Here is a 25,060-nt window from a genome sequence, read left to right as displayed (position 1 = left end):
CCCATGGAGAGAGCCAGAGTTCAGCATGACTCCTAGTAGCCTTCTCTTCTCCTTTGGACAGAGGAGACACGATGGATTGCTTGAGACATTAGATCGCTTCTATGTTGGGGACTGGGTATTACACAGAGGCGGCGCCACTGGGATTTTGACAGGTACCACGATGTCCGACCACTCTCCAGTGGTACTTCACTTGGATCAGCCCTGCTGAGGTCTCCCCCAGAAGGGGGTCCGCATCCCAAAGGACCTCTTGCTGCAGGACGAGGAGATTCAACAGGTTATGGCACCAGAAGGGGGTCCGCATCCCAGAGGACCTCTTGCAGGACGAGGAGATTCAACAGGTTATGGCAGAGATCTAGGAGCACTCAGAGATGGCACTGAGTGAGGGCTGGGCTACGTGGGTTGCCGATGCGATTCAGAGGAGCAGTGTGGAGCGGCAGGCTCACGCCCTCAGGCGGAGGAGGACCCTTCAGGAGCGCGAGTGGGCTTTGAGGAGAGGACTCGCCTCCATCGAGAGGCTCAGAGAGCAGGACCCAGTGTCTCAGTGGCTTAGTGACAGCTCTTTCAGACTTGAGAAGCCTTTCACAGATGAGGAGCTCTAGGAAGCCCTCAAGGATCTCCCAACCCAGAAATGGCAGTCCCCCCTGACACCCTAGCTTCTCCTCCTAGGGAGGACAGTGTTTGGGAGGTGGTAGCCAGCATCACGGCTTGGAACATCTGGGTGGCTCGGTGCAGTCTTGTGATGGGAGAGCACCCGGTTCCACCCTCGGCTACCTTGGTTGCCATCTGGCAGGATATCATCTACACTCTACGCTTCACCTGGGAGCGCGGGACTCTAGGCTCTAGGGCGACTATTGAGAGGCATGCTCGTTTCTGCAAGGCTTGGCCTGCAGGTGTTTTCTACATCTTCACTCATGAGGGATTCGTTGGCTGTATAGTCCCCCCACTTGGCTGTTAGCCCCAGTTCCAGAGATCCCCTAGGCAGTGATCTGGGCTTCTCTGGAACATGCTTGTTTTTCTTTCAGCCTTTTCCGGTTTTTTCATACTCAGCACCTTCGGGGCTGTTGTTTTGTATGAAATCTTTCAAGCATTAATAGAAGGTTCCTTTCTTGGAAAAAGAAAAAAAAAAGAGAGAAGGGGATACCACAAATAGAATGGGATCAAAATGACATCAGTTGTATCTTCCAAAAGGGGATACAAGTGCAAGTTTACTTCAATGAGAGGGCAGGACAAGTTAAGATTATCCGACAGACAAACAAGCTGAAAGGTACATGGGTATGGATATCTGAAGACCTCACCCCGACTCAGCCCCTCCCTCCTCCTCTCAGCCCCTCTCAGCCTCATCCACAGCCTGCCCCGTCATCACCACTCAGCGTCAGCCCGTCCCGTGGCCTCAGCCATCCCGTCATTACCCATCACCATCCCCTCTGCCGCCTGCCCCGCCTACCTACCTAGCTAAGCACCTAGCTAACCAGCTAACAGGGCCGCCACCAGTAGCCAACAGCACAGCCGTCAGCTGCCGGCCCCCCCAAGTCCCGTCATCAACAAAAAAAAAAGCCCCTAATTTTCTTCAAACAAGAAACTAACCCTAACCCTAACCCGCTAAACCCCCAACCCAACCCGGGGAGTAGGTTCAGCTAGGGGGTTCTACAGACAGCCAATTATGGACTGGCCTACCCTCTCCTCCAAGTCCCCCTCAACTCCTTGACGACGTTAATAGACTTTCTTTCTTTCTTTCAGCTCAAACAAAGGAATGCTGAACTTACTAAAGTGAAGAACGCTAGCAAGAAAATGGGAAGTCTACCATGATGGAATGGCTCTAATTAGAGACTTCAAATCTAAACCTAAAGACCCTCAGTCTTAAACTGATCTAATGCACGCCACTTTTGATAAAAGATTAGAACTTCGATGTGTACTAAATAACCTCGAGAGATGCCATGAGCACTCCATGATTCTCTTAGTTTCAGAGATGTAGCAGCTACACTTTTTTGGTGTGTACTTTGTCTTGTAGTCTCGTGAGGGCTTCTGAAGATGTTAATATAATCTCTCTCTCTCTCTCTCTCTCTCTCTCTCGGCTCCATATAGATGGATTGCCTCCCTTTAAGTATAGCCCTGAGGCCCCCTCTATTCCGCTTACTTACCACAAGGCTAACCAGGTTACCTAGGAGGATCTCATACAGCTACACACATTCAAAACCAGCCTCTAGCAAGCTTCTTGTGAACCTTAGCTTCTATAGAGATCATTATCAAAGGAGGGCTTCCTTGATCCACCAAGCTACACACGGATCCATCTTCCCCACTCTTTCAGGATTTTGATCAGGCAGTTTCGTGTTTCCTCACACCGGCTATGCATTGAGACTCGACAGGCTAAGGGCATACCTAGAGAGGGCCGCATTCGCACTCTATGTGATCTATATAAGATTGAATTAGAGGAGCATTTTGCTTTCAGATGCCCCATGTACAATGAGATCCAAGGATGTCACCACTCTCTCTTCAGGGATGGATTCGGACACCTCTCCAACCTCTTGTCTCACCAAATCAAGGATGTTTGGCCACTTTCATTCATGAGGCCTTACGACATAGAGACCAACTGCTCAGGGCACATAGATGAGATTAGGGTGCTAGATTCTACTCAAAGTGTGATCACTTGTTTTTTGAGTTGGACGAAAAGGACTGTCAGGTCCCACGGAAACGGTTGTAGGCAAGGCCTAGAGCGGGAGAAACAACAGGACCGTCAGCATGTTGATGCACAGATTGGACTCGAAGATCTTCCCTCCATATTCACCAGACCAGAGGCATGGTCAACGGGTGTGACAATGGCACGTGTTTGACATTGATGCAACGCCACAGCTAGGAGACCATAGCCGATGACAACGTTCTATCATGTGTTTTATGCCGCAGCAGCCTTGCACGCTCTCGTGGACTTGTCTCCTCTACTAGCATACAGAGGGCCACCACAATGATGCCACATTGTAGCTCCTGTCCTCTCCATGGGCTCAAACACTTTGTCCTAGTGTTTTATGTTTATGTCATAATTGTCTTAGTGTTTTATGTTTATGTTGGATGAAAATGCCTGCTTACAGTCTCCACCCATTCAGCTCAGTGTATCTGGTTTTTTTTCAGTCTCATAGACCCTTCAGTCTTTTGAAGACTTTAATAAACTTTATTTATTCCTCTAGCCTATTGTTTCTCTCTCTCTCTAGCCTGTTACCTGTTTGAAAATGCAGAAGTGTGAACTGAAATGAAAGACACAAGACACATGCGCTTTCAACTGCGAGTGTGTGTAATAGAATGCTTGATTGGGGTTGCAATTGCCCCTCCTCCGTAGAGAGTCTTTACTATTACCACTGCTTTGCCAATAGGCTTGGATACAACTGGTGCTAAGTAGGCTGAGATACAAGCTGTAGAGGGATGTCCCTTCCTCCGAGAAGGTGATAAAGAGAGCTAGACTGCTCCTCGCTCTCCGTAACTGATGCTTAAGGGCTGCTGGTCCTCTTGTAGGCTTCAGGAAGCTGAGGGCGGCTTCTAACGGCTGGAAATCCTTCAGGATCAGGAATCCATGAAGGATGGATTGGATCCTTATAACCCCTCCTGTGGGCCCACTGAGCCCTAATCTGGGCCGACCTGCCAAACAGCAGTCGGGTGAAGTCTGCTGCTGCCCACTTGCTGACATCATCATACAGACTGGCGTGGCTGTCTGCCCCTGTCTGCTGCTGTGCAGACCTGTACCATTATTGGCACTCCCTCTTGATGGAATTTTATGAGTACTTTATGGGTTGACCAGTTGGTCCATCGGTTTCAAAAGTATCAAATCATCTTTTTTTCACATTATGGCTGTCAATAGAAAATAGATCAATACTGTAGTGCCAGGAAATCTGTGTGATAACTTCACATCTGGAGGCAACGGATGGTCACACCTCAGCCACAAGACATTGATATGCCCATGGACCAGCATTCAAGACAGGATGAGAGAGGACAGATGTAGATACGTTACCTAACTTCTAAGACACCTTCAGTTACCCCGGTGTCTTCACCTAGTATAGAGCGTCACAAGGTGGCCTACATAGCAAACAACTGTAAACACTATTTTGAGAGACTTAGAGAGAATCTAATCAAACCTGCGTTTACAAACAAAAAACAGAAGAGAAAAGTTTTTACAATCTGGACACTATGATGCAGAGTAGAGGAGATGGATCAATTGGGAAAGGAGCAATTGCATGCAGCTTTGGATATAAACAAAGGAGCTATGATAGAGCATGATTTGGAACACAGTGGGGGCTCATATAAAATGGTGCAGCTCACAATACACACTGAGAGTACACTGGACGTGATGGAATCTGCAAAATCCTTGTAGATCCAGTGGGTTTATGGATAAGGCTAGGAAAATTCATACTACAGAGAAGTGCACGTGGGGCATTTGAAGTGCACTTGATTGTTGTGGAGCTGGGGGGCATTGAGATGGAGCTCTGATCTTGCCACGAGCCTACGGGGGCATTGGTGTCATTGATCTGGAGATGCAGAGCAGAGCTCTCTTGAGCAAGTTGATAGTGTGAGGTCTCACTCTAGGCTTAGAGCCCTGGAAACTCTTGATGCAGCACAAGTTACTTAGGAACACCCCCTGTAGAGGTGGTCCGTGTTAGTCGTCTTTCAGACGGATTTTCTTGCTTGCGCATCTCACAGGGAAGGGCTCCCCCCTTGATGAGAAGCATCTTTAGAGTATGGAAGCGCTTGTCTCTTGGTCTAATTCGAGCTGACCACATATGCAGGGAGGAGTTCAACAGACGCCATTGTTGCACCCCGAGGTTCAGGATACAAAGGGGTGCACGCTTGGTCAATGGCAGATGCATAATAGTTGGGCACAGTGGGATAATGGCCCGGCACGCTCCTTTGGGACTTGGAGGCAGCTCCCTATGGAGGAAGGATAGAGACCAGGCATTGTCACACATCAGAGTTGCTTGGGCCAGGGCGACAGAGCTTGCGAGCTGACTTCCTCAGGCCGGTATGCAGATCCGCGATCCTTTTCATCAGCAGCCAGGATGTGTGTGGGATTACCGTGCACTCAACAAATTGACAATCAAGAGTGAGTTTGCGATGCCTACAATTGACTACATCTTGGAAGGGCTAAATGGAGCCAAGATGTCCTCCAAGATTGATTTGAAGAGTATTGATTTGGGCCTTACAAAGTAGACATCGACAAATTAGCTTTCCGCATAGAGAAATCTTAATATGAGTTTGTGGTATATTATCTGGTTTCCCAGTGCTCTTGCTACATTCAACAGAACGATTCCACAGGTATTCAAGGACCTCATCGGTAATTTGTCTTTGTATTTCTTGATGATATCTTTAGCTTTTCCAAGAAACTTGCTGAGAATGAGCTTCATGTCTAACAAGTCCTCCACTCGTGTTCAATTTGACGTGTAAAGGTAAAAAATGTTGATGATTGTGAGGGGCCCACAAATGCACAAGATGTTTGCATGTTCATGGGAATTTGCCAAGCTTGCAAAAAACACATAAGGACCTGGCCAAGATTGCAATACCGATCACCAATTTGTTACAAGGGGTGAAGAGCAAGAAGCAGCCCATGCACTTCACTCCACAGGCACTTATTGCCTTTGATTTACACAGCCTCACTCTTGGCATTTGCTCAATGGGACCCCATCCGTTTGATGTGAGGACCGACCCTAGCGTGGACACAAGTTGGTCCCGATTGAGACTAGGGATTCAATGTATGATAGCAGTTATTCATGCCCTCAAGACTTGAGAAGCGCTTTTTGTTCGGGCAGGATTTTACAGTACAGACTGATCATCAGGCGTTACAATGTCTAGAAACAATACTTGCTGCCCAATGGTCCGACCTTAAGTCCAGTGCAGCCAAATTTTCCAGGAATTTGGTGGCAGGATAGAGTATGTTCCCAGTTTAGATAATGCGGTTGCCGATAGTAGGAAGGGCACAGTTTATTCCATTCCATAGTACAGGAGTCATGCTCCCAGAGATAAGGACTGTACCATGAAACCTAAAACTTCCTAACACAGTGGTACAAAGTCAGGTTGGACAGTCAGTCTGGTGATTATGGCATTTATGATGGTTCTTTGTTCTACAAAGGATGCCTTTGTGTGCTTTCTCAATTCCATCCAGCCAAGTTGCATGTTGCCTATGATTCAGCAGTTGGTGGACACAGGGATGTTCAGGGAAATTTAGGAAAATTTGAAAGTCAGGGGTGTCAGAAAGTCAAGGTGACAATGGACACAAGTTTAAAACAAAGTTTTTACAACTCTAGCACACGACTAATTTTTAAAATATGAACAAAATATTGGTTGCTTGTACCTTTCTTGAATCGATGAAGTAAAATCTGCTTGAGCTCAACCACCTCTGCCTCGTTGAAGATCTTGGCAAACGCTGGTACGCAGTCAAGTTCAAACATCAGGGCTCCCAAGAAGCATCATGGGTCGATGAGGACTTCACCAATTATCATTTTCTCCTTACAGCATAGAAGGAATCTTTCCATCGTCCCCTAGTTTCAACGTCAGTAGAAGGGGATGTTGTGGGCATCTGGATTCTGCCAGCCCATGGGATTCTCAGGCTATTCATGCAGCCACAGGAAGCCATGCAGACGGCCAGGAAGCCACAGGCTGCCACATGGCAGGCCAGCGGCAGACAGCCATGTCAGCATCCATGTCAGCCTGTACAAAATATGCTGTCATCGAGTCTGCAGCAGCAGACTCCCCTGACTGCCGTGTGGCAGGTTGGTAGCAATTTAGTCAGCCCAGATTAGGGCTCAGTCTGCGCAGAAGGAGGGGTGGCCAAAACCTATGTAAGGAGCCACTCCCTTCCCCAAAGGGTATGGCACATCTGTATCTAGATGGCTGTAAGTGGATGGATCACAGTGCATCTCCCTCCAAGCCTTCCCAATATGGCTGTGAGTGAATGCACTACAGAACTGCTGTGCTGCTCCCAAACAGTGTCCATTGCGTAGGTGCACCAAGCTCCCAATATGTCAAACTGCTAGCAGGCTGATAATCTTCCCAAATCTTGTGCAGAACCTGGGAACTAGGCTCCAGGTCTGCAGGCCAGGCAACATTATTCCATGGTAAAGAAAAGCATGTGTATGGAATATTTCAAAACGTACACAGATCAATCTTATCTGCAATCTGCCTCTTATCTGCAGCTGGGCACAGAGCTGAAGCTTCTATATCCTTCGGCAATGTTCCCATTAAATGCTTTACAGTGGGATTGACACCAAAAGAAAAGAAAGATGCTGCAAGACCAACAACTCTTGACAGCCTGTTCTATTAAATGAATCTTAGATGTTGAGGGACTCTAATGTGCTAGCATCAGATGCCAGTTTAGGCTTCAAACTGAATCGATCACTTTGTAGCTGGGGGTGCTTGGCAGCTTGCCTAGTTGGTGTTGTGGGGACCAGGTCCACTGTTTGCTCTCCCACTGGTCTGGCTTTTCAGGAAGAATTCATGTGCGCTGATCTAGGCTTGGATGGACCACTCCGTTGTTACCGATTATGTGGACCTAGCAGAGAGACTGAATCTCAAAACGACATGAACGAGAACTGTTGTCTCCATTCTCCAGCTTGCTGGTCCTGCACACCTTCCAAACCTGGTAGATGTCTCTATGAGGTCGTGTGGCAATGGGGTCCCGTGGAGGCAACTCTCTGTTAAGCTCTTCCATCAGGAGCCGTCTCATGGTCTGCCTGGTAGCTATCCCAGGTTTTAGGCTCAGGACGTAGCTGAGGTTTTTGATTAGTTACTCATCATATATGACTAGGGGCCCTTGTCATCCTTCATCTTGTGTAGATATGGGTGCTGACAGTAAATCGCAAAAACAAAAAATATTTTTAAGGTTGTTGACTCTCTCTATCCTCTTCTTCTCTGCCATCTCTGCCATCCTTAATTCTAGTTCTGTGCCACTTTTGGTTGCAAGGATTCTGATAGGGGACTCTCATTTTTGTTCATCCATCTTCCTTTATTAGTTTACTCGACTGTTTCAAAAGACTGTACTTAACAAGGTTCCAAAGATTTTATTCGATTTTTGCCTGCTGTGTTGCTTGGGTAAGGGTTTCTGAAAGGCTTTGCTGCAAAGATCACATGTGCCACAGTACACCTTGTATGTTTACGACATCCATTTCTAATTCTAAGTAGTAAGTACTAGCTTTTTTAGGTTAAATGTCTCTTGTGCTCTGCTCTGTCAGAGGCTTACATCTGTTCTTACACTTTTCACTCACTCCAGTTGCTTGGTTTTCAGAGGAACAAAGGCAATGAACATGAGTCACACAAGCATCAGCACCACAGTAACAGCAGAAAGCATCATAAATCACAAGGAACTGACAACACTTCATCTAATTCATAATTCCAGGGATTGGTATCCAGCAGATGCAGGTGGTCTGTTACACCTCAAGTGAATTCAGCAGATGCAGGTGGCCTGTTACACCTCAAGTGAATTCTGCTGGATGAGATAGTCTTTTTACACCTCAAGTCATCTCTCTCTCTCTCTCTCTCTCTCCCTTTGTTGTATCTGTAGCGATCTCTTTTTAACCTCATGAAGCTCCATAAATCAGAATGAGGACATCGAGCATCATGGTAAATAATTAATGGTGACATAGGTTAATGAAATGCATTTGTCCAGTTTCAATGGATTGATCTAGGGCACATCTTGCCTCAAAATGCATTCCAATATCATTTTTTGTGAAAACACAAAAGCAAGGGGTGGCTTAAGGGTACCATTAGGTTGCCCTTTTATGTAAAGCTGAAAGGTATTGTTTTACGGTAAATGGTCCTTACAGTAGAGGATTATGGTAGTTTTTTCATGGTTTGATCCTCTCGTAAATTGATCTTCTCATCATTTTCTTGAGCTCAACTTAGTGTGTACAACTTATGTATATGTCATAGCTTGTGATGACATTTTCCTCTAAATATACTTTGTTTTGGATACTTAATCCATTCTTTAATTGAACTCCTATTGGAATATATTCGTATTATTGCCCTTACAATTTGTGTTTTTGAAATATGCAAAGCATATAAAGCTTACCGTTCTTAACAATGCATAATATAACTAGAAAAAAATGAACATAAGTATGAGTGAGTGTGTTGATTTGCATGTGTGAGAGCATATCTGTATACTACCAAACGTTGCATGTTGATGATGTCGGTGGGGATGCCATAGTAGCTATTCCCTGGTGATGGAGTCTATGGTTTTCAACCTTATGAGTGACTATCATGAGATAGAAGCTGCAGTGTGTATTTTGTTATTAGAGGATGAGTTTGGGCATGTTCCTAGAGTCATCTAGATATTTGTTTTGGCCTAGAAATTAGGAGTCCTTAAAAAATCATATAGTAGAAATTGATTGTTTTGATGTAGTGCAATGTTTCTTTCTACTCCGGCCTTTTATTGATATACAAGAGGGGCTTAGTAATGAAATAGAAAACTTGGACAATGAACTTGAAGTGATCATCTTGTCGTTGTTTTCAATAAAGTGGCAATCATACCGCCCACCAAGAACTTCTATGCCATGGCATTGGCGATAAATAAGCTCTTACATAGGTATATTCGTATTGAGATTCTTGTGCACTTGAAGTTATAATATGTTGCATTTCTTTTCTCAATTTCTTTGAGTTCAAACAAAATTTGTATGGCAAGTAATATGCTCAAAGTAAAGTTTTTTACTTACCAATGTCACTTTCTTCTGGGTTTCTTACATTCCTTTTGAACCTTTCTTTTTTGCACGACTTGACTATGTCTTTGTTGGAATGGACATTTGTGCTTTGTTTCACTTGCCTTCTCTCTTGGAGCAAATCATTTTTGCAACAAGCTTATTGCTCATTGAAAGTAATCTTGTGGCACCATTCCATGTCAAATTCACTTTGTTGAGTGATAGCTTCTATTCTTTGGCCTCTTAATGCTTGAGCTACTGGACTAAAGTTATCTTTTCATGCTATGGGTTGCTTTTCAACATAGCATTGTCAATTGTTAGTATTCATTGGTGTGTAGATGAAGACTCGTGTGTTGAACGTATCGTGGCAAACCTTTAGATTACTGCGTTGGTGCCTCAAACGATGAAGATTCTTCTAGTTGTGAATGGAAGCTATTAAAAGTCTATGTCTAGCCTCTCTTCAGCATTGAACATAGGACGTTTCAAATCCTGGAAGACATTGGCTCTCAAATGCTTTCATAGCAACTTTCCAAGGAATCGGCATATGTGGAGCTATAAAGTGTGCCAAGGAATGGAATTTATTTGTAGAATGATGTAAGCTCCATATGGTACCCATGGACTTCTATATCTGATGCGTTTGCCTAGAATTGTTTTTATTGCCACTTGTCTAAAATCATTATATATTCATTCTCGTCAATTTCAAAGTTGTCATAAGCCCATGTAATCTCTTATCAGGCTTAGTAACCAACTAATCAAGGCACTTTGTAAACTAGCGTGAATCTAGAATTCAAGCATTGCTAGCTTCAAACGCTAGTTTCACTCATCACATAAGTCAAATAGTCAGCAATTACAAACATTATGGTTGTTGACCCTCCACTCATCAACATAAATCTTTCTCTAGAAGTGTTTTACTATGGTACCCCCTACACAACTTCTAGTTCTCACCACAAGGGGTAACATCACTTAGGATGTTGTCACCATAATCACTATTATAGGTGATATATTAATTGCATTGTTTAGCTATGGTATGATGATTTGAGAGTTTGTGATACTATCCCAAGTGCTCGAGTTGGTTGGTAAAGTTTATGCAAGATTATTAAGGCTTCCTAAAATGCACCAATAGCGGTGCTAGAGGGTGCTTATATTACTCAATGCCAAAGTGAGATGAGATATAGAACAAAGCAACCCAGTGGATACAAGACCCAACAATGGCCAAATTTCTTATAGATGAGGTGGGGGAAATCGCAATTTGAGATGTACAAATGGTAACCACCTATCAAATCTTAATGAATTTGATGCTAAATATGTCACTAGTTAGTAGGCACACATCATGGATGGGCATTTCATAGTAGAGGAGTTGCCTTGGTTCAAAGAAGGTAGGGAAGGCCTCAAGTTTGCAAGGCTTACCATGAACACTTAAAAAGGGTTAATTAAACTGATTTTCAAGTACTTAATTAGGAGTAACAAAGGGGAATATAGGCTCATCATAAAATGCAACTTACAAAAAAATTTCTATTCCACGCAATTTGTTCTCCATGGAGTAACATGGATTTACACATTGGAGAAAAGTGGTTGGCTCATGTTCTTCATCTGGGGCTAGCATTGATTATGCTATGAAAGGTACAAAACCCTATTTTACTTATCAAGCTTATATAAACTAATAGTAGGATAGTAATTTTTCCAATTTGTTAGCACTTTACACAAGTAGATTTAGTTGCTACTCTAAAATTGTAGAGAGGTGCGCAATGTTTTCCTTTGCAAGTATAAGACCCTTGCAACCTTCCATGCAATTTTCTTCAACTACTAAGACCATGCCTTGCTTGACAATTCTAGCCACCTAGCAACCTGAACAACCATAAATGTAAAATACATTAGTAAGTTCGAAGCGGCCAAGCTTTGAAGGTAATGGTGTGTGTGCTAGATTTGAAAAGAATCCCAAATGAATGGATTACTAATATATTTCACATAAAAAGGAAATGTTTTTTGGTACCAAAAAGTTTCATGCATAGACAAGATTGTAAAAAAAACCAATCTTATATAGATCCTTGTCCACATCCATCCTGTCTTCAACCATCATCACTCACCTGCCACCATCCAATAGAATAAATTAGTATGAACTTAGTTATATCACATGGGAAGACAAGCTTTGCCATGGTGATGGATTTGTTATCAATGTCAAAAGAAAGAACGAAATATAGACAAGAACTTATTCAAACACAACACACTATGACATATTTGATAAGGAGCCCATAGATCTCTCCTTTAATGCCACAAGCATATTTACACTATGAAATGAAAGGATTGTTATTTCATCAATAACTCATCATCTTATTTTGGAAAACAAGTATCATTTTTGTCTTAGTAATCCAACTTTGGTATACTCAATTTTCACGGAAATGTAAAATCAACACCTATGTGTAAATAATATTTTATCTGGTTTGCCCAAAAGCATTTGGCATGGATATAAACTCTTAATTCCATGCATTGTTATGGATAAATTTGACCAAGGTAAAAGGCATAAATATATGTGTGTGCTTGTATGTGTGACAATAGTATAATAAAATATGGTGTGCATAGGGTCCATGGTTGAGGTGGCAGGGCATGACCATGTGCCACCCTTCCACGTAAGAGGACCCATAAGGTGTGTTGTACATAATCCATGGTAGTTATATTATAAAATGGTAAGGTGGCATGGTTCCTCCATGTGCCACCTCTCCACTTAGGCGGCCCCATGCCTGCATTTAGTGAGACATGGCCCAAGGACCATGGGAGAAGTAATATAAAATAGGTGGAGATGGATATTATATTGGATTATTCCCTCCATGTAGGATAGGCCCATGTGGGGGGGAAAGTAAATAAATAATAGGGAAAGTAGGTTGAGGTGGCAAGACTCCTTGTGCCAACCCTCCACTTGTCCTCCTAGATGTTTGAACGTATTATAAAATTGGAAGAAGACCAAGGGAGTATCTAGACTTAGGATATGGGGTTTGATTTATGTGAAAAAATGAGGCAAGGGATTGTCGCATACAATTGAGAGTGCGTACCCACCTAGCCCACATGGGAGATTCCTCCACACACACCATGCATGTGGGAGGATTCATTTATTGAGAGAGATCCCCTCTCTTCGCTATAAAAGAAGGGGGCTATTCCTTGATGGGACACGCTCAATCTTGTAAAGCCACCTAGCTAGTACTTTGATTTCCTTCCCCATCCTTTCTTTCAAATAAAGCATGACTTTCCTCCCTTGATGTCTCAATTTCTACATTCCACCTTCCATCATGTACATGCTACTCTTCCGTCTCTTCCTTCCCCCTTGTGCCAATGTCTCTCTTCATTCTCACCCCTCTTAATCCCTTTTTTCCACCCATGATAACGCTTCTCTCCTCACATACCCTTTTTCTCTATGGCCCTCGAGCGTTGCCATGCCTAGCGTCAAGCCTCATGCCTCGATTTCTTTTCTAGTTAATAGAAGTGGTGTGGTTGCTGGGATCTGAAGTCTCCACGGCTAGTGGCATATAATCCGTCCGTCGACATCTGTTATTCCTATGACTATGTGTGGTTTTGCAACATCTATTGCATGCGGTTCTTTATTTCTGCACTTTCAATTGTTGACATCTGCTCGAGATTCTCCGTTTGTGCAGTTATAAAACTTCTTCGTTTTTACGTCTTCAGTCTGCGTGTCTTCTGTTTGCAGCTCCTACGCGTCTTCTAGTTGCAGGCTAGTCGCGCATCTTCTGGATCTTGTGATGCGGTCTCTGCGTGAACGCGCTCGTGCAGCATTTTGGACACAGTTTCTATGCAAACGTGCGGTCGTGCGTCTGCTGCGCTGCGCGTTTTAGCACCTTCTGGTCACGGCCTTTGCACGCTTCAAACAATTTTTTTCCCTTGTAACAGACCTCACACTCCTCTATACTCTTCTTCTTCTCCTCCTCTTTCTCTTTCTCTTCTCTTCTCCTCTTCTCTCCTCTTATTAAGGAGTAGGAATCGAATCCAAGACCTTCCCATTCACAAAAGAAAGACTTACCAATGGGTCAGCAAATAGGAAGTAATTAAAGTGTAATGATATTGCTTATATCTTGAAATCTTATGAACTATAACTCTCTAACCGTAGGGAGTTTCCTCTTGCTGTAAAAAGCAAAAGTACTTCACTTCATGTGCTCCATCCATATCTCATACTATATTGCAGATTTTGAATTTTTTTCAAGTACGCACGTCACATGAGGAGGGTGGATATTTATGTCATTTCTCGACGGGCTCAAGGATTTTAGCCTTGGTCCTTCGCTCATTACAGCTACCAATTAGTGAGATATCTTCTTTGATCTTCATGTCGATCTTCAACAACTGATTGTACAATGCATTGCTCAAGGAGACGACGGGTGGGATGATGCACCGTGGATAATTCAAGGTGAAGACCTAGTGATACATTAGGAGGGCTTTGATTCCAGTTCTACTCATTGTGCGGCGATTGAGCTACTTGCTACATCGGAGGTAATTAAAAGGGTGAAATTCTTTCAAGGATAGGATGTTCCACAAGCTTGGGGTGAGATTTGACGCATCTACTTATTAATCCTGGTGGTGGATAAGCTCGTCTTGAATGATTTCTTCTGGATCTCACTACAAAGGTTTCTAGGACTCAGCTATGGTTGGTAATGTTTCGACCAAGGAATCCCTTTATACCTAATCAACCCTTCGTGTCACATTTTGAGCTTCAAGTTGTAATTCTTTTTGGTCGAAAGATAAAGTATCAATAAAGGATTGTAAGTTTATTTGGCATTGAACGTCTTAGTCAAGTATTGAATTCTCCATACCCTCTCCTTCTACCTATCTTGGACTACTGAGAAACTTAGAATGTCCAGATTTTAGTCTTGGTATAATGACATCTTGGATCCTTCAATTTGACGGAGCATACAAACCTTCGATCAAGGCTGCTGGTGTGGATGTAAAGCTCACTTTACCGAGCGGTGAGGTGTATTGTTATAGCAAGTCTACACCTGTAAGTACTTACAATCAAGTTGAGTATTTGGCACTCATTTTTTGGCTACAAAAGACGCAAGAACATCACATCAAGCAACTTGAAGTACGAGAAGATTCTCAACTCGTGTGTGAATAAGTTAGTGGAAGGTGGAAGGTGCGGAGCGAAGACTTGGTTCCACGACATCAACAAGCATTGGAACTTTGCAAACAATTTGAAGAGGTAAAAATTTAGCATATCGCTCGAGCTCAAAATTTAGTTGCTGATTTCTTGGCACGTGAAGCTTGTACTTCAATCATACATGAAACAAGTGGAAGCATCAACAAAGCCGCAAGCCATGAATGAGGGTGATTATTTGTAAGGAATGCAAAGGTTATGGTCATCATGAAACTAAGTGTTGTTCGCATTTGATACGAGTTTATCGACTTCGGAACATCATTAGAAGGGTTCTTAGGACATTGCTCAAAAGAAGGATGCCAAACCGCATACCCCTTGAAGAAATAGCATGGCGACTATAAGAATTGGAAGAAGGTTGTGGTCATCATGAAACTAAGTGTTGTGCGCATTTGATACGAGTTTATCGACTTCGGAACATCATTAGAAGGGTTCTTAGGACATTGCTCAAAAGAAGGATGCCAAACCGCATACCCCTTGAAGAAATAGCATGGTGACTATAAGAATTGGAAGAAGCTGAAGATGCTGTGTAAGCTCTCCAATTGTTGACATTTGTCATGGCATTCTTGTTTACCTTGATGAACAACCTTATGCAGCGCCGTGTATCTAACCCTCGCTTGTAAAGATGGATGCAATATCATGCCTCGACCAATAAGGATTGGTCATTTTAAGATTGTCTATGAGCTATTCTATGCTAAAGATTATTCCCGTATAGCATTTCACAATACACCACAGTCACACCCTACCCTGCCTATGTGTGCTTTGTATATGTATCTTTACCTGATTTTCAGTTCAAGCTACCTCTTTCCATTGTTTGCCAATAGATAAGCCTCATTTCGCCTCTTTCTTTTCCATTTTCAAGCATGGCCGACATTCCTGTGTTTTGTGGTCGGGTTGAAGAAAGTCCAAATGAGTATCTTGTGGCCTTCTCAAGCGCCGTTGTGTTTCTCTCAACTTTCTTACTGAAGATAGATGGTTATTGGTTCTTCCCACATTTCTAGAGGGTTTTGGCTCAAGCGTGGTATGAGAAGCACGCCAAAGACGTCTGCCAAAGCTGGCCAAGGTTGACAGTAGCTATGATCAAGTATTTCGACAGAGAAGAGGAGCCAGAGAACGTATATCTGTAGGTGGCAAACCTGAAGCAATCAGAAGGTGAGACGGTGCGTCAATATGTGGATCGAGCGACCGTGCTCCTGGACTGCCATTTAATTGCCACATAGGAGGACAATGCCAAATTTTGAGCTGGAATGACTTAGCATGTGCTGGGCTATCTTGTAGTAGGAGCAAGTGATGAATTTTGCCTCAAGCTTAAATGGGAGAATCCAGAGACCATGGTGCGAGCACAAGAGATTGCTCAAAAGTTTGATAGAGTTCAATCCCCGACCCTGCTTCAAGGAAGATAGTTGTCCCTCCGCAACCCCCTCAATTCTTACAACAACCTGGGGGACCCAACTCAGGGGCATACCCCCATCCCCCATCAGGGATGTATCCATCGCCTCCACCTCAAATGTATGGTCCTCCCTTAGATGCTTACCCTCCACAAGGTGTATATCCTCACCCTCTGCCTAGAAGATTTCCCCAACCTCGCCCACGAGTCCCCCTTCTTCCTACTCCCCCGACCCCTCCTGCTAAAGAACCTGGAGTCAATGACCTAGCCAAGGCCCTGAACGATCTTCATCTTGAGATGGTGGGCATCAGAAATCAAGCCAATCGCCCTCCAAGAGAACGTGCCAATGTTGTATGCTACAAGTGCCACTAGAAGGGTCATTATTGCACCGAATGTCCCAATATTCCAAGGGTGAATCTTCTAAGTGAATCAGGCACCGAGGATTCTGACGTAGAGGTCCTTGACCTCGGGAAGAGAAGTCGGACCCCTCTCCAAACCATGGACCGGGCCGCCCCAAGAAGGTGTCCTTCTCAGAGCTCTCAGATGCTGAGATGGTAGACCCACCAACAGAGAAGACTAAAAGATCTCGCAAGAGTAAGTGGTCGCCCTCAAATTTCCCTATCGGCTCAGGGCAAGAAGACTATTCGGTAGTTCGGGACCTTGCTTATCGGTCTTTGAGCATCACGCTTACTCAACTAATAGCATTAAGTCCTAAGGTGAGACGTGAGCTGTAGCAAGGGCTCTCAACAAGGAGGAACAAGAAAAAGGGAAAGGTACGAGAGGTTTCTTCTATCTCTGAAGAAATTGATCGGCACCCGCATACATTAGATGTCTTCATAGATAATTGCCGTATCAAAAGTGTGTGTGTTGATGGGGGAGCTGCATGTAATATCATGATGCTCCAAAAGTGAGTCCAGTAGCGAGCCTCGCTCAAACTCAAGAAGACCTTGTTAGGTGAGGTCACCTCCACAAAATGATCGGATCACCTCATCCATCCTATGTGAGAGGAAAGCTTGTCTCTTATGCCACATCGGGCGTCGTGAAATCCACTATGCCAAACCTCGTCAAGTGTTCGAATGCCTGCTCCTGTATGAGGTAGGGTCTCATCTCTCGGCACTCATCGTCATACCAAGGATTCCTGTGGCGTCTTCCTAGTTGGGGAATGAACTGTAGATTTGGTCGTGGGGAATGATCTGGTGGCAGCATCATGGATCACTGATACCGACACACTTGAGGCAAGAGTGACGTCTACATCTCTCAAGGGAGTCGCCAGCCCGTGAGACATGTGGCTCATATAAATTGCATCAGAGCATGATTGAAATGCACTTGAACTTGGGTGGGAGCAGGTGGATCTCATACTATATCTGGCAATGTAGTCAAGATGCTAAATGACAAGTATGAGTGATCATTGCCAAGAGGGGTGCAGGGAATATGAAGTCATTTACTCGTGTCACAAAGATCGGGGAGCCCATCAAGTAGTCCACAGTGCTGCTACCCCCTCCATGTGAGAAACTTGTAAGTCCTCCGGACCTCGGTTGCTAGGGAGACCATTATATATATGATCAGGCCATGTATCGCTCCCATATCCAACAAATTCTCCCATACCTTGTCACATGTGATGCATCCTCTGAGTCTCTCTCTATAACGAGCTTTGCTGGTCTACCTCTGGGAGGGAGGGAGGATATTGTTCATCTAAATTGCAGAAGGAAAACCTTCAGTCCCTGTGCATGCCAATGCTGTGAGGTAGATGGTAGGTGATGAGAGTCTCTCTACTGAAGCCTATAACTTGCCCTCATCGAGTACTGGAAAAAGGAAAGAGGATGAATGCCTGCCACTGGAGTAGGCCATGCCCACTCACTTAGGTCCTCGTCGAGCTCCGCAAGAGGTCGACCCTGAAAAATCCAAAGTCTCCATCTAGGATCCTCTGCAATGGTCAACCTGGAAGGATCTGTGGCCCATTCCTTCCCCAGGCAACCAATGACCCTGACTCTCTAGCAAAGGAGCTCCTATCGATCCAGGGGCTGAGTGGGAAATCTGTGAGAGGAGTCCATCTCAAAATAAGTAAACGGTGTCGATCCTAAACGAACTCCAATGCATAGCCCTGCCTCACTAAAACAACCTGACCAAGTATAGATGGGATGAACATAGGCTGGATCTATAAGCATATCCCTCCACTCCTGAGGAATAGCTCTCATGATCAGTAATCTGGTGGCAGTAATCTGTCCAAGTGGCCCGTGTCTATCTCTGATCTCCTCCAGATTGTGTTCTTCTTATCCAAGAGACAAGCAGATACAAGCTACAAAGAGCTATAATACTCTCCCCATGTGTTCTACACCACAAAACGGTCTATCCATCGCCTTTTCTATGTGAGCCAAACTACCATAATTTTGCCACCAAATTAGTTGTGATTATTAGCCAATTTTAGCATTATTTCAAGGGGGCCTAAATGGTTATCGATGGCCTTCCTTGGAACACCCTCAGCGACCTTGTCCACTAAGGGTGCACAAAACACCTTGGGTCCCAATCCTGGCATAGAAACAACCTCTTCACAAGAGATCAAGCTCCACATACAACAGTCAATTCGTTAGTAGGAGGATTCATGGTAGCCAGATGAGACCTTTCAGATGTTACCAATCTTGTGTCATCATAAGTTTTAGCATGCACCTTCAAATTCATAGAGTGACAATCAAAGAACACCTCGAGAGATGCATGCACAAGAGACATTGCATTTAAACTTGACATTATGGGAGATTTGGACATAGAAGGGATCTTTGACTAAGAGATAAATTTTTTTGTCTTAAAGCAGAATTTTGCTCTAGACCAATGAGGAGGCTAGAAGATTAGATATCAAGAGGGTAGGGTGAATGGTCGGGTGATGTGTTGCAGAGCATGGCACGAGATACATGCAATACCAAAGACAACATTTTTTCGATATAGGGAACAATTTGAGAATGGCATGCAACACTATGTGCATGGGAATACATGCCTTGTGGGAAGGAGTAGGAAGCACACATGTATGGGCCGAGCTCTTATGTAGGACTTATAATAATTCAGATAAAATGCCTGACAAGAGTAGAACCATGTTGGATCATTCTAGAGAGATGCAATTTTTTATACCAAAGGTATACAAGAAAATAGACATCCTACATGGGATCGAGGGGGCTATCAAACCATGTCCACATCGACATTTGGTAGGATTTAGAACACAGACTTACATTCCCAAGACTAGTGAGTTCTCTAATGTAGTTTGTGGATTGGGATCAAGGCTCAATTCGTAGCCAGAAAACATCTAGAAGATCGCAATATGTTGATGGAGGAAAGGTAGAAGCATATGATAGAAATAGAACCAGAAGAAGACAATAATTCCATGACTTTGCATGAGGTCAAAGGACATAGATTATGCATGATTTTATAGACATCGTTTCTTCTAAGGGGCCAACAAACTCACATGCACTAATCACAACAAATATAGACTAAACATATGCTTATTCAAGTATGCTAACATCTTATGTTAGTTGTAGGGCAATTGGCACTTAAGGATGCATATGTCTATCACTATGTGTGATCACGGTCTCATCCAATTGAATCTCTCCATGGATTTTTGTTTCACATGGGCATAGATCCAACATTAGACAAAGAAGATACTAAAGGTAATTTGAGATCAATGTGACTACCGCTTACCATTTTAGCACTCTATAATGAGTTTTGCAATCAATGACTTTTAACATGCTAATGAGTTTGAGCAATAGTAGCATGTTCCAAGACTTCCATTCTATTGGGAAATGATTTTTTCAAGCCACCTTGCATTAATAGATATTGGTCTTAGTAGTTGGATCAATTACAAGTGTTTCTCATTCGAATGATAACTCATGGGCATGGTCATGGTCATTATGGGCACTTCACCCTAGATGGTTTATGGACATCTACCCCAACCTTACAATTGGCTCCCTTTCATTATGTTTGCAAACTTAGAGAGGTTGGAAGCACATGAAATTGGAGAAATCGCTACTGACGAGATTCTAAGAAGTAATGTCAACTCCTCAATGCCCTAGGCATTGGACTATCATTGTAGTTCTGAAGGTAAGCTTCATTTCAATATGGATGGCTTGTGTGAAATTGTTGACACGATGTACATTTGCAGACATCAAATGGTGGCCCAATGTTTACTGGTGATGCCAATTCACCTTCCATCATAGAGGGTACAAATGCATTGAGGGATCCCATGCCATCATGACCATGAAAACCCCCTCTCTTTAGATGGAAATGTTACAATTAAACCTCATACTATAAGTTGCCAGAAAATCCACTACAATTAGATAACTGTGAGTAAGAGAACAAGAATGGATACTTGTTTGCATACATGTATCTGCTTGTAGTAGCAAGTGGTGTTTTCAAGACTATTCAATTGGGTTTCTTGATGGGTAAGGCACACATGTGAGGATATTGATGCAACGTCTAGTATGCTCTCTGAGAAATTGTGGGTGAACCAAACACTCACTTTCTACATTTGATGGATACACTAAGGAAATCTACATCATCCTCACTAGCACCATTTGTTCTCACACAAATTCCTTACTTCAAAGGTTATGTGGATGGCTATAGACAGATGGGCAAGGTATGTTAGTGGGTCATGAAAAGCCATTACAGTTTTGATTTTTTATGCAAGGTGACAAACCATTGATGCAATACATAGTGCATGTAAAATCCCTTAATTGGATGCCCATGGAAGGGCAAATTAAACTATAGAAGAAAGATAGTTAGGGACATACATTGTTGCCTACGAGTTGTCTAGATCTATTGCCAATCATTGAATTTGTGATCACTTTCAAGTAATATGGGAAAGAATGCATCTTATGAATCCTATATTAGGCCAATGATAGAAGATTTGGGGAACATGACTATAGAGACCGAACAATCAAATATATCAAAGACAGGAGTGCACACAATTTTTGGCCAAATACACAATCATTTGATCCTGAGGACAATCACATTAATGAGTTTCAAGGTTATGAGTAATGGAATGGTCACTATTGTGGGCCTGCAAGAGGTAATCCAATTGAGGAGTTTAGATGGGTGGTGGACGTCAAGGAAGGTGACTTTGTATTGGTAAGGCCCTTTGACACTATATACCCCATTTGGCTTGGGTTTAACAAATCAAGTGTTGAGATGGATGCTACAACTCTTAACTTTAAGAAAGTATTAATTCAATATTGGGCACTAACAGTTAATAGAAAAGGTGTAAGTGATGCAGAAGCCTACACGGATTGCTAGAACAAGTATTGGGTAGAGAATAGGTTTGATCCATAGGTCTTTGACATCAAAGGCCAAAAATCCAACCAAGAAGATTAAGGCTTCCTCAACATGTATATATGAAAGCACAAGAAGACTTTCTTAGTATTGAGGCATATATAGCAAAGGGAAATGATTTTCCCCCTGTGTGGATAAGCCTCTAGTGTCACTATGTTCTCTCATGAAATGTTTCACATTTTTTTAAATCATATTAATTGAATTATGGGTGTTTGCATAACGTTATAATCTCCTTTAAAGTCTTCCACCAAAATTCCTTTCTCTTGGTTCATTTTAGAATGTGGGCAAAAAAATGGTTTTGTTGATTTGTGTGGAAGAACTAGTTGTAAGTAGAGCCTTACATCAAGGAGTCACGTTGAGCATCTCTGGGGTGATTATCTCTATTATCTCTCTCTCTCTCTCTCTCTCTCTCTCTCTCTCTCTCTCTCTCTCTCTCTCTCACTCCCTCCCTCCCTCCCTCTCTCCCTCTCTCTCTCTCTCTCTTTCTCTCTCTCTCTCTCTTTCTCCCTCCCTCCCTCTCTCTCTCTCTCTCTCTCTCTCTCTCTCTCTCTCTCTCTCTCTCTCTCTCTCCCTCCCTCCCTCCCTCCCTCCGTCCCTCTCTCCCTCCCTCTCTCCCCCCCCCCCCTCTCTCTCTCTCTCTCTCTCTCTCTCTCTCTACTCGTAACATTTTGGTATTAGGGCAAAACAATGGTTTCGTTGCTTATTTGTGTGACAAAAATGGTTGTAAGCAGATCCTTACATCAAGGAATGAATTTTTGGAGCATCAATGGGGTGATTATCTTTGTGGCTGGTTTGACGAGGATGGAATCATCTAATTGGGGTGGGCTAGAAGTGGTGATATTGGAATTTTCATACAGAAACTCACTCGATATGGTTTGAGTCAGTTTTGCAACTAAAGACTCTTCCTGGAGGAATCTTGCTTTGCAATTGGATGAGTTTGTCTAATTTGTGGTTTGCACTTAGTAGTTGATTCACACAAAGAACAATAGGTCTCACGGGTTGAGCAGAGGTGTTAATAAGATTGTGATCTCGAAGATAAATTTGGAGCTCCTAGAAAAGACAAACTGAAAAAGGAGGAGTTTGGTGTAGTGCTACCTAGACAATAGTTTTTGGTTCAATTACGTTTCCTATGCACAAGATTAAAGCAAACTAGAGCTTTTTAATGAAGGATTGGATCCCCTAAATGAAGTGCTGCACCAAAATTAATTGGCTGCAAAGATACTCCAAAAGGCATCGCGAAAACACTTGACACCAATCTAGGTGCCCACAAAAGGCGATCAATAAGCTGAAAGATGAGAACTCAAAGCTCAAAGATGATTTACTTGCTTGTTAGGAGCAATTGACAAAGAAGGGAGTGGGACTATTACATTAAGAAGGGAGTGGGATTGTTACAAAGAAGGGAGAAGGGAGAGTTTTAGAAGCATCAATTAAAGAAATGGACAAGGCAGTTAGTAAGTTGAAAGCTGAGAGCTCAAAGCTCAAAGTTGATTTACTTGCTTGTTAGAAGCAATGGACAAAGAAGGGAGTGGGACTATTACACCCAAAATCTAAGACGAAATCAAAGAATTGAAGATACATTGTTAAGTCTTTCGAGCTAACTTGTCGTGGGGATCTTAATTGATTAGGATTTTGCACCTTGCCGATTCCTAACTGTTTTCCAAGCTCTTCTGGGTTCCTATGCCACACTGGTGCCCTTCTAAGTGTTGATAAGGCACTATGTGGGCACAACTTTTTCCCACTTGGAATGTTGTCTGGATGATGTTCAAGATGTTCCTTGAGCTTGAGTATTCTCATAGATGTGTTTTCCACACCTTGAGGTGCCTTCTAGACTGTTATGTCACTACTCCATTCTATAGACACGGAGTGGCCACAATTTTGGATTAGCACAAATTTGCACTTCATCGTTCCTCAATACTTTTATGATGTCTTTGAAGATTTTGAGCACATGGATGTTCTAAGTATGAGTTTGGAGCTACGTGGGCTCTTGTAGCCACGGCGTCGCCACAAATTGTACTTGGTCAAATTTCAATGTTTGATGAATTTCAAGTGTAGGCCAGTGTTCAAGCGTTGAACTTGTGTGTTTTTTAACGGTGTTATATGTATGCCAAGGTGAATTTTGCCAGCATTCTGTTACCCTCTCTATAGACTCACGGGGGCACAAAATGGCCAATGTTCAAGTTCACTTTTTTGATGTCCAAGTATGTTACAAAAATTATATTTCTGATATATCTTGCTTTGGACATTATTATTTTAGTCGTGTGACTATGGCAAAGTACTCCATAGGAGCGCACCGGACGTGGCGGGGGTCCTAGTGGGTACTTTGTGTGGTTAGTTGGGGACACTTGACTAACTTGTGTTTTGCCATGCTAGATGGTCGGTATTGTGGGTGATTCCATGTTAATACTGATGTTGCTAGTGTTATTGGTGTTGTGCTTAATTATTGTGCTTTGCGCGCGGTTATGTTGGGATCGATTGATTCGGTGATTCGTTCAATTGATTGTTAATAACTAATGTAATTGCGGCTTGAGTATAGGTGATGGAACTCATATTGAGGATTGGAGTTAGTGCGAGGGTACCGATTGAGGTGTCGCACATTGCATTATATATGGCCATGGGCCAATTTTGTATTTGCTTTATTATTGCAAGTTTGAGCAATATATTTTGGAATGGACATAATTCAAATTTGGGCCCTAAGATGGCTATGTAAAGCAAATCCCTTATTTTGGAAGAGAGGGATAATTTTGGTTCCTTGGTACTTTTATGAAATATCATAAATACCCTAGATGAGGAGGCGTGAGCCACTCATCCAAGGGGGGAGATTGTACCCAGTTTGTTGTCGCTTTCGTGGTGTGATTGTGTTCTTCTTCTCCAATTGATTAAGTGGTGAATTTATGTGGAAGATAATTACCTTTAGGTTTCAGTTGTATCAGAGCTTTGGTGACGCTCTTGTGAAGAAAGAAAAGAAAGAAGTTATAAGCTCCATTATGTGGATTCAAAAAGAAAAAGAAAAAGACACCTTGGAAAGAGAAGGTTCTTGGAGAAGTTCTTAATGCTGCACCTTTGACTGTGGACCTCGAGTTCCAAGCTCTTCTTGAGTGACTCTGCCCATGTGTCACGTCACATGACTCTGACTCTCATGCCTTGTTTCTTTGATTTCATGCACCTGTGATAATCCACTTGCAGTCCGCAATAATTAAAGAGAGGCTAGAGGAGCCTAGAGCTCTCTAGAGTCTATGGAAGCCTTTACTCAGTCTGCCCAGTGCACAACACCTCGATTAGCAGTGAAGACTAGTTGCCTTTAAAGACTTTGGGAGTCTCTCTCACTCTACCTGCACGCAGACCCAAGCAGTCCCAACATCAAGGCAGCCTTTGCCTGCATGCTCTGACAGTCTGCATGGATAGTCTGCAGCATTGAAGAGCAGATTCCAGACTGCCTTGCAAACAAATCGACTGGCCTATGCTAACTGGCCCTCAATGCTTTTTTTGAAAGAAGCAAAGGCTCTACTCCACAATGTGTCAGTCCTAAGTCCTGACAAGCCATCAAGTCATCCGCGTTCGGTTGCC

General features: G+C 43.2%; 1 protein-coding gene across 10 annotated transcripts in view; it reads left to right on the top strand.

The window, feature by feature from the left end:
* The window catches only part of TGH (SWAP (Suppressor-of-White-APricot)/surp domain-containing protein), a 117,812-nt gene extending 108,958 nt beyond the window's left edge, over positions 1–8,854 (top strand). For all 10 annotated transcript variants that reach the window (XM_087399408.1, XM_087399404.1, XM_087399410.1 and 7 more), the window contains one exon: positions 8,252–8,854. In XM_087399408.1, coding sequence (XP_087255534.1) covers positions 8,252–8,356 — 105 coding nt within the window. In that variant the 3' untranslated portion in view covers positions 8,357–8,854. The remainder of the gene's footprint in view (positions 1–8,251) is intronic.
* The last annotated feature ends 16,206 nt before the right edge of the window (positions 8,855–25,060 follow it).

Source organism: Dipteris shenzhenensis, chromosome 28, assembly GCF_047967505.1.
Source record: "Dipteris shenzhenensis isolate YYH24624 ecotype China chromosome 28, Dip_SZ_1.0, whole genome shotgun sequence".
NCBI classification, from domain to species: domain Eukaryota; kingdom Viridiplantae; phylum Streptophyta; class Polypodiopsida; order Gleicheniales; family Dipteridaceae; genus Dipteris; species Dipteris shenzhenensis.
Note: the sequence above shows the minus strand (reverse complement) of the source record. Positions and strands in the feature narration are given on the sequence as shown.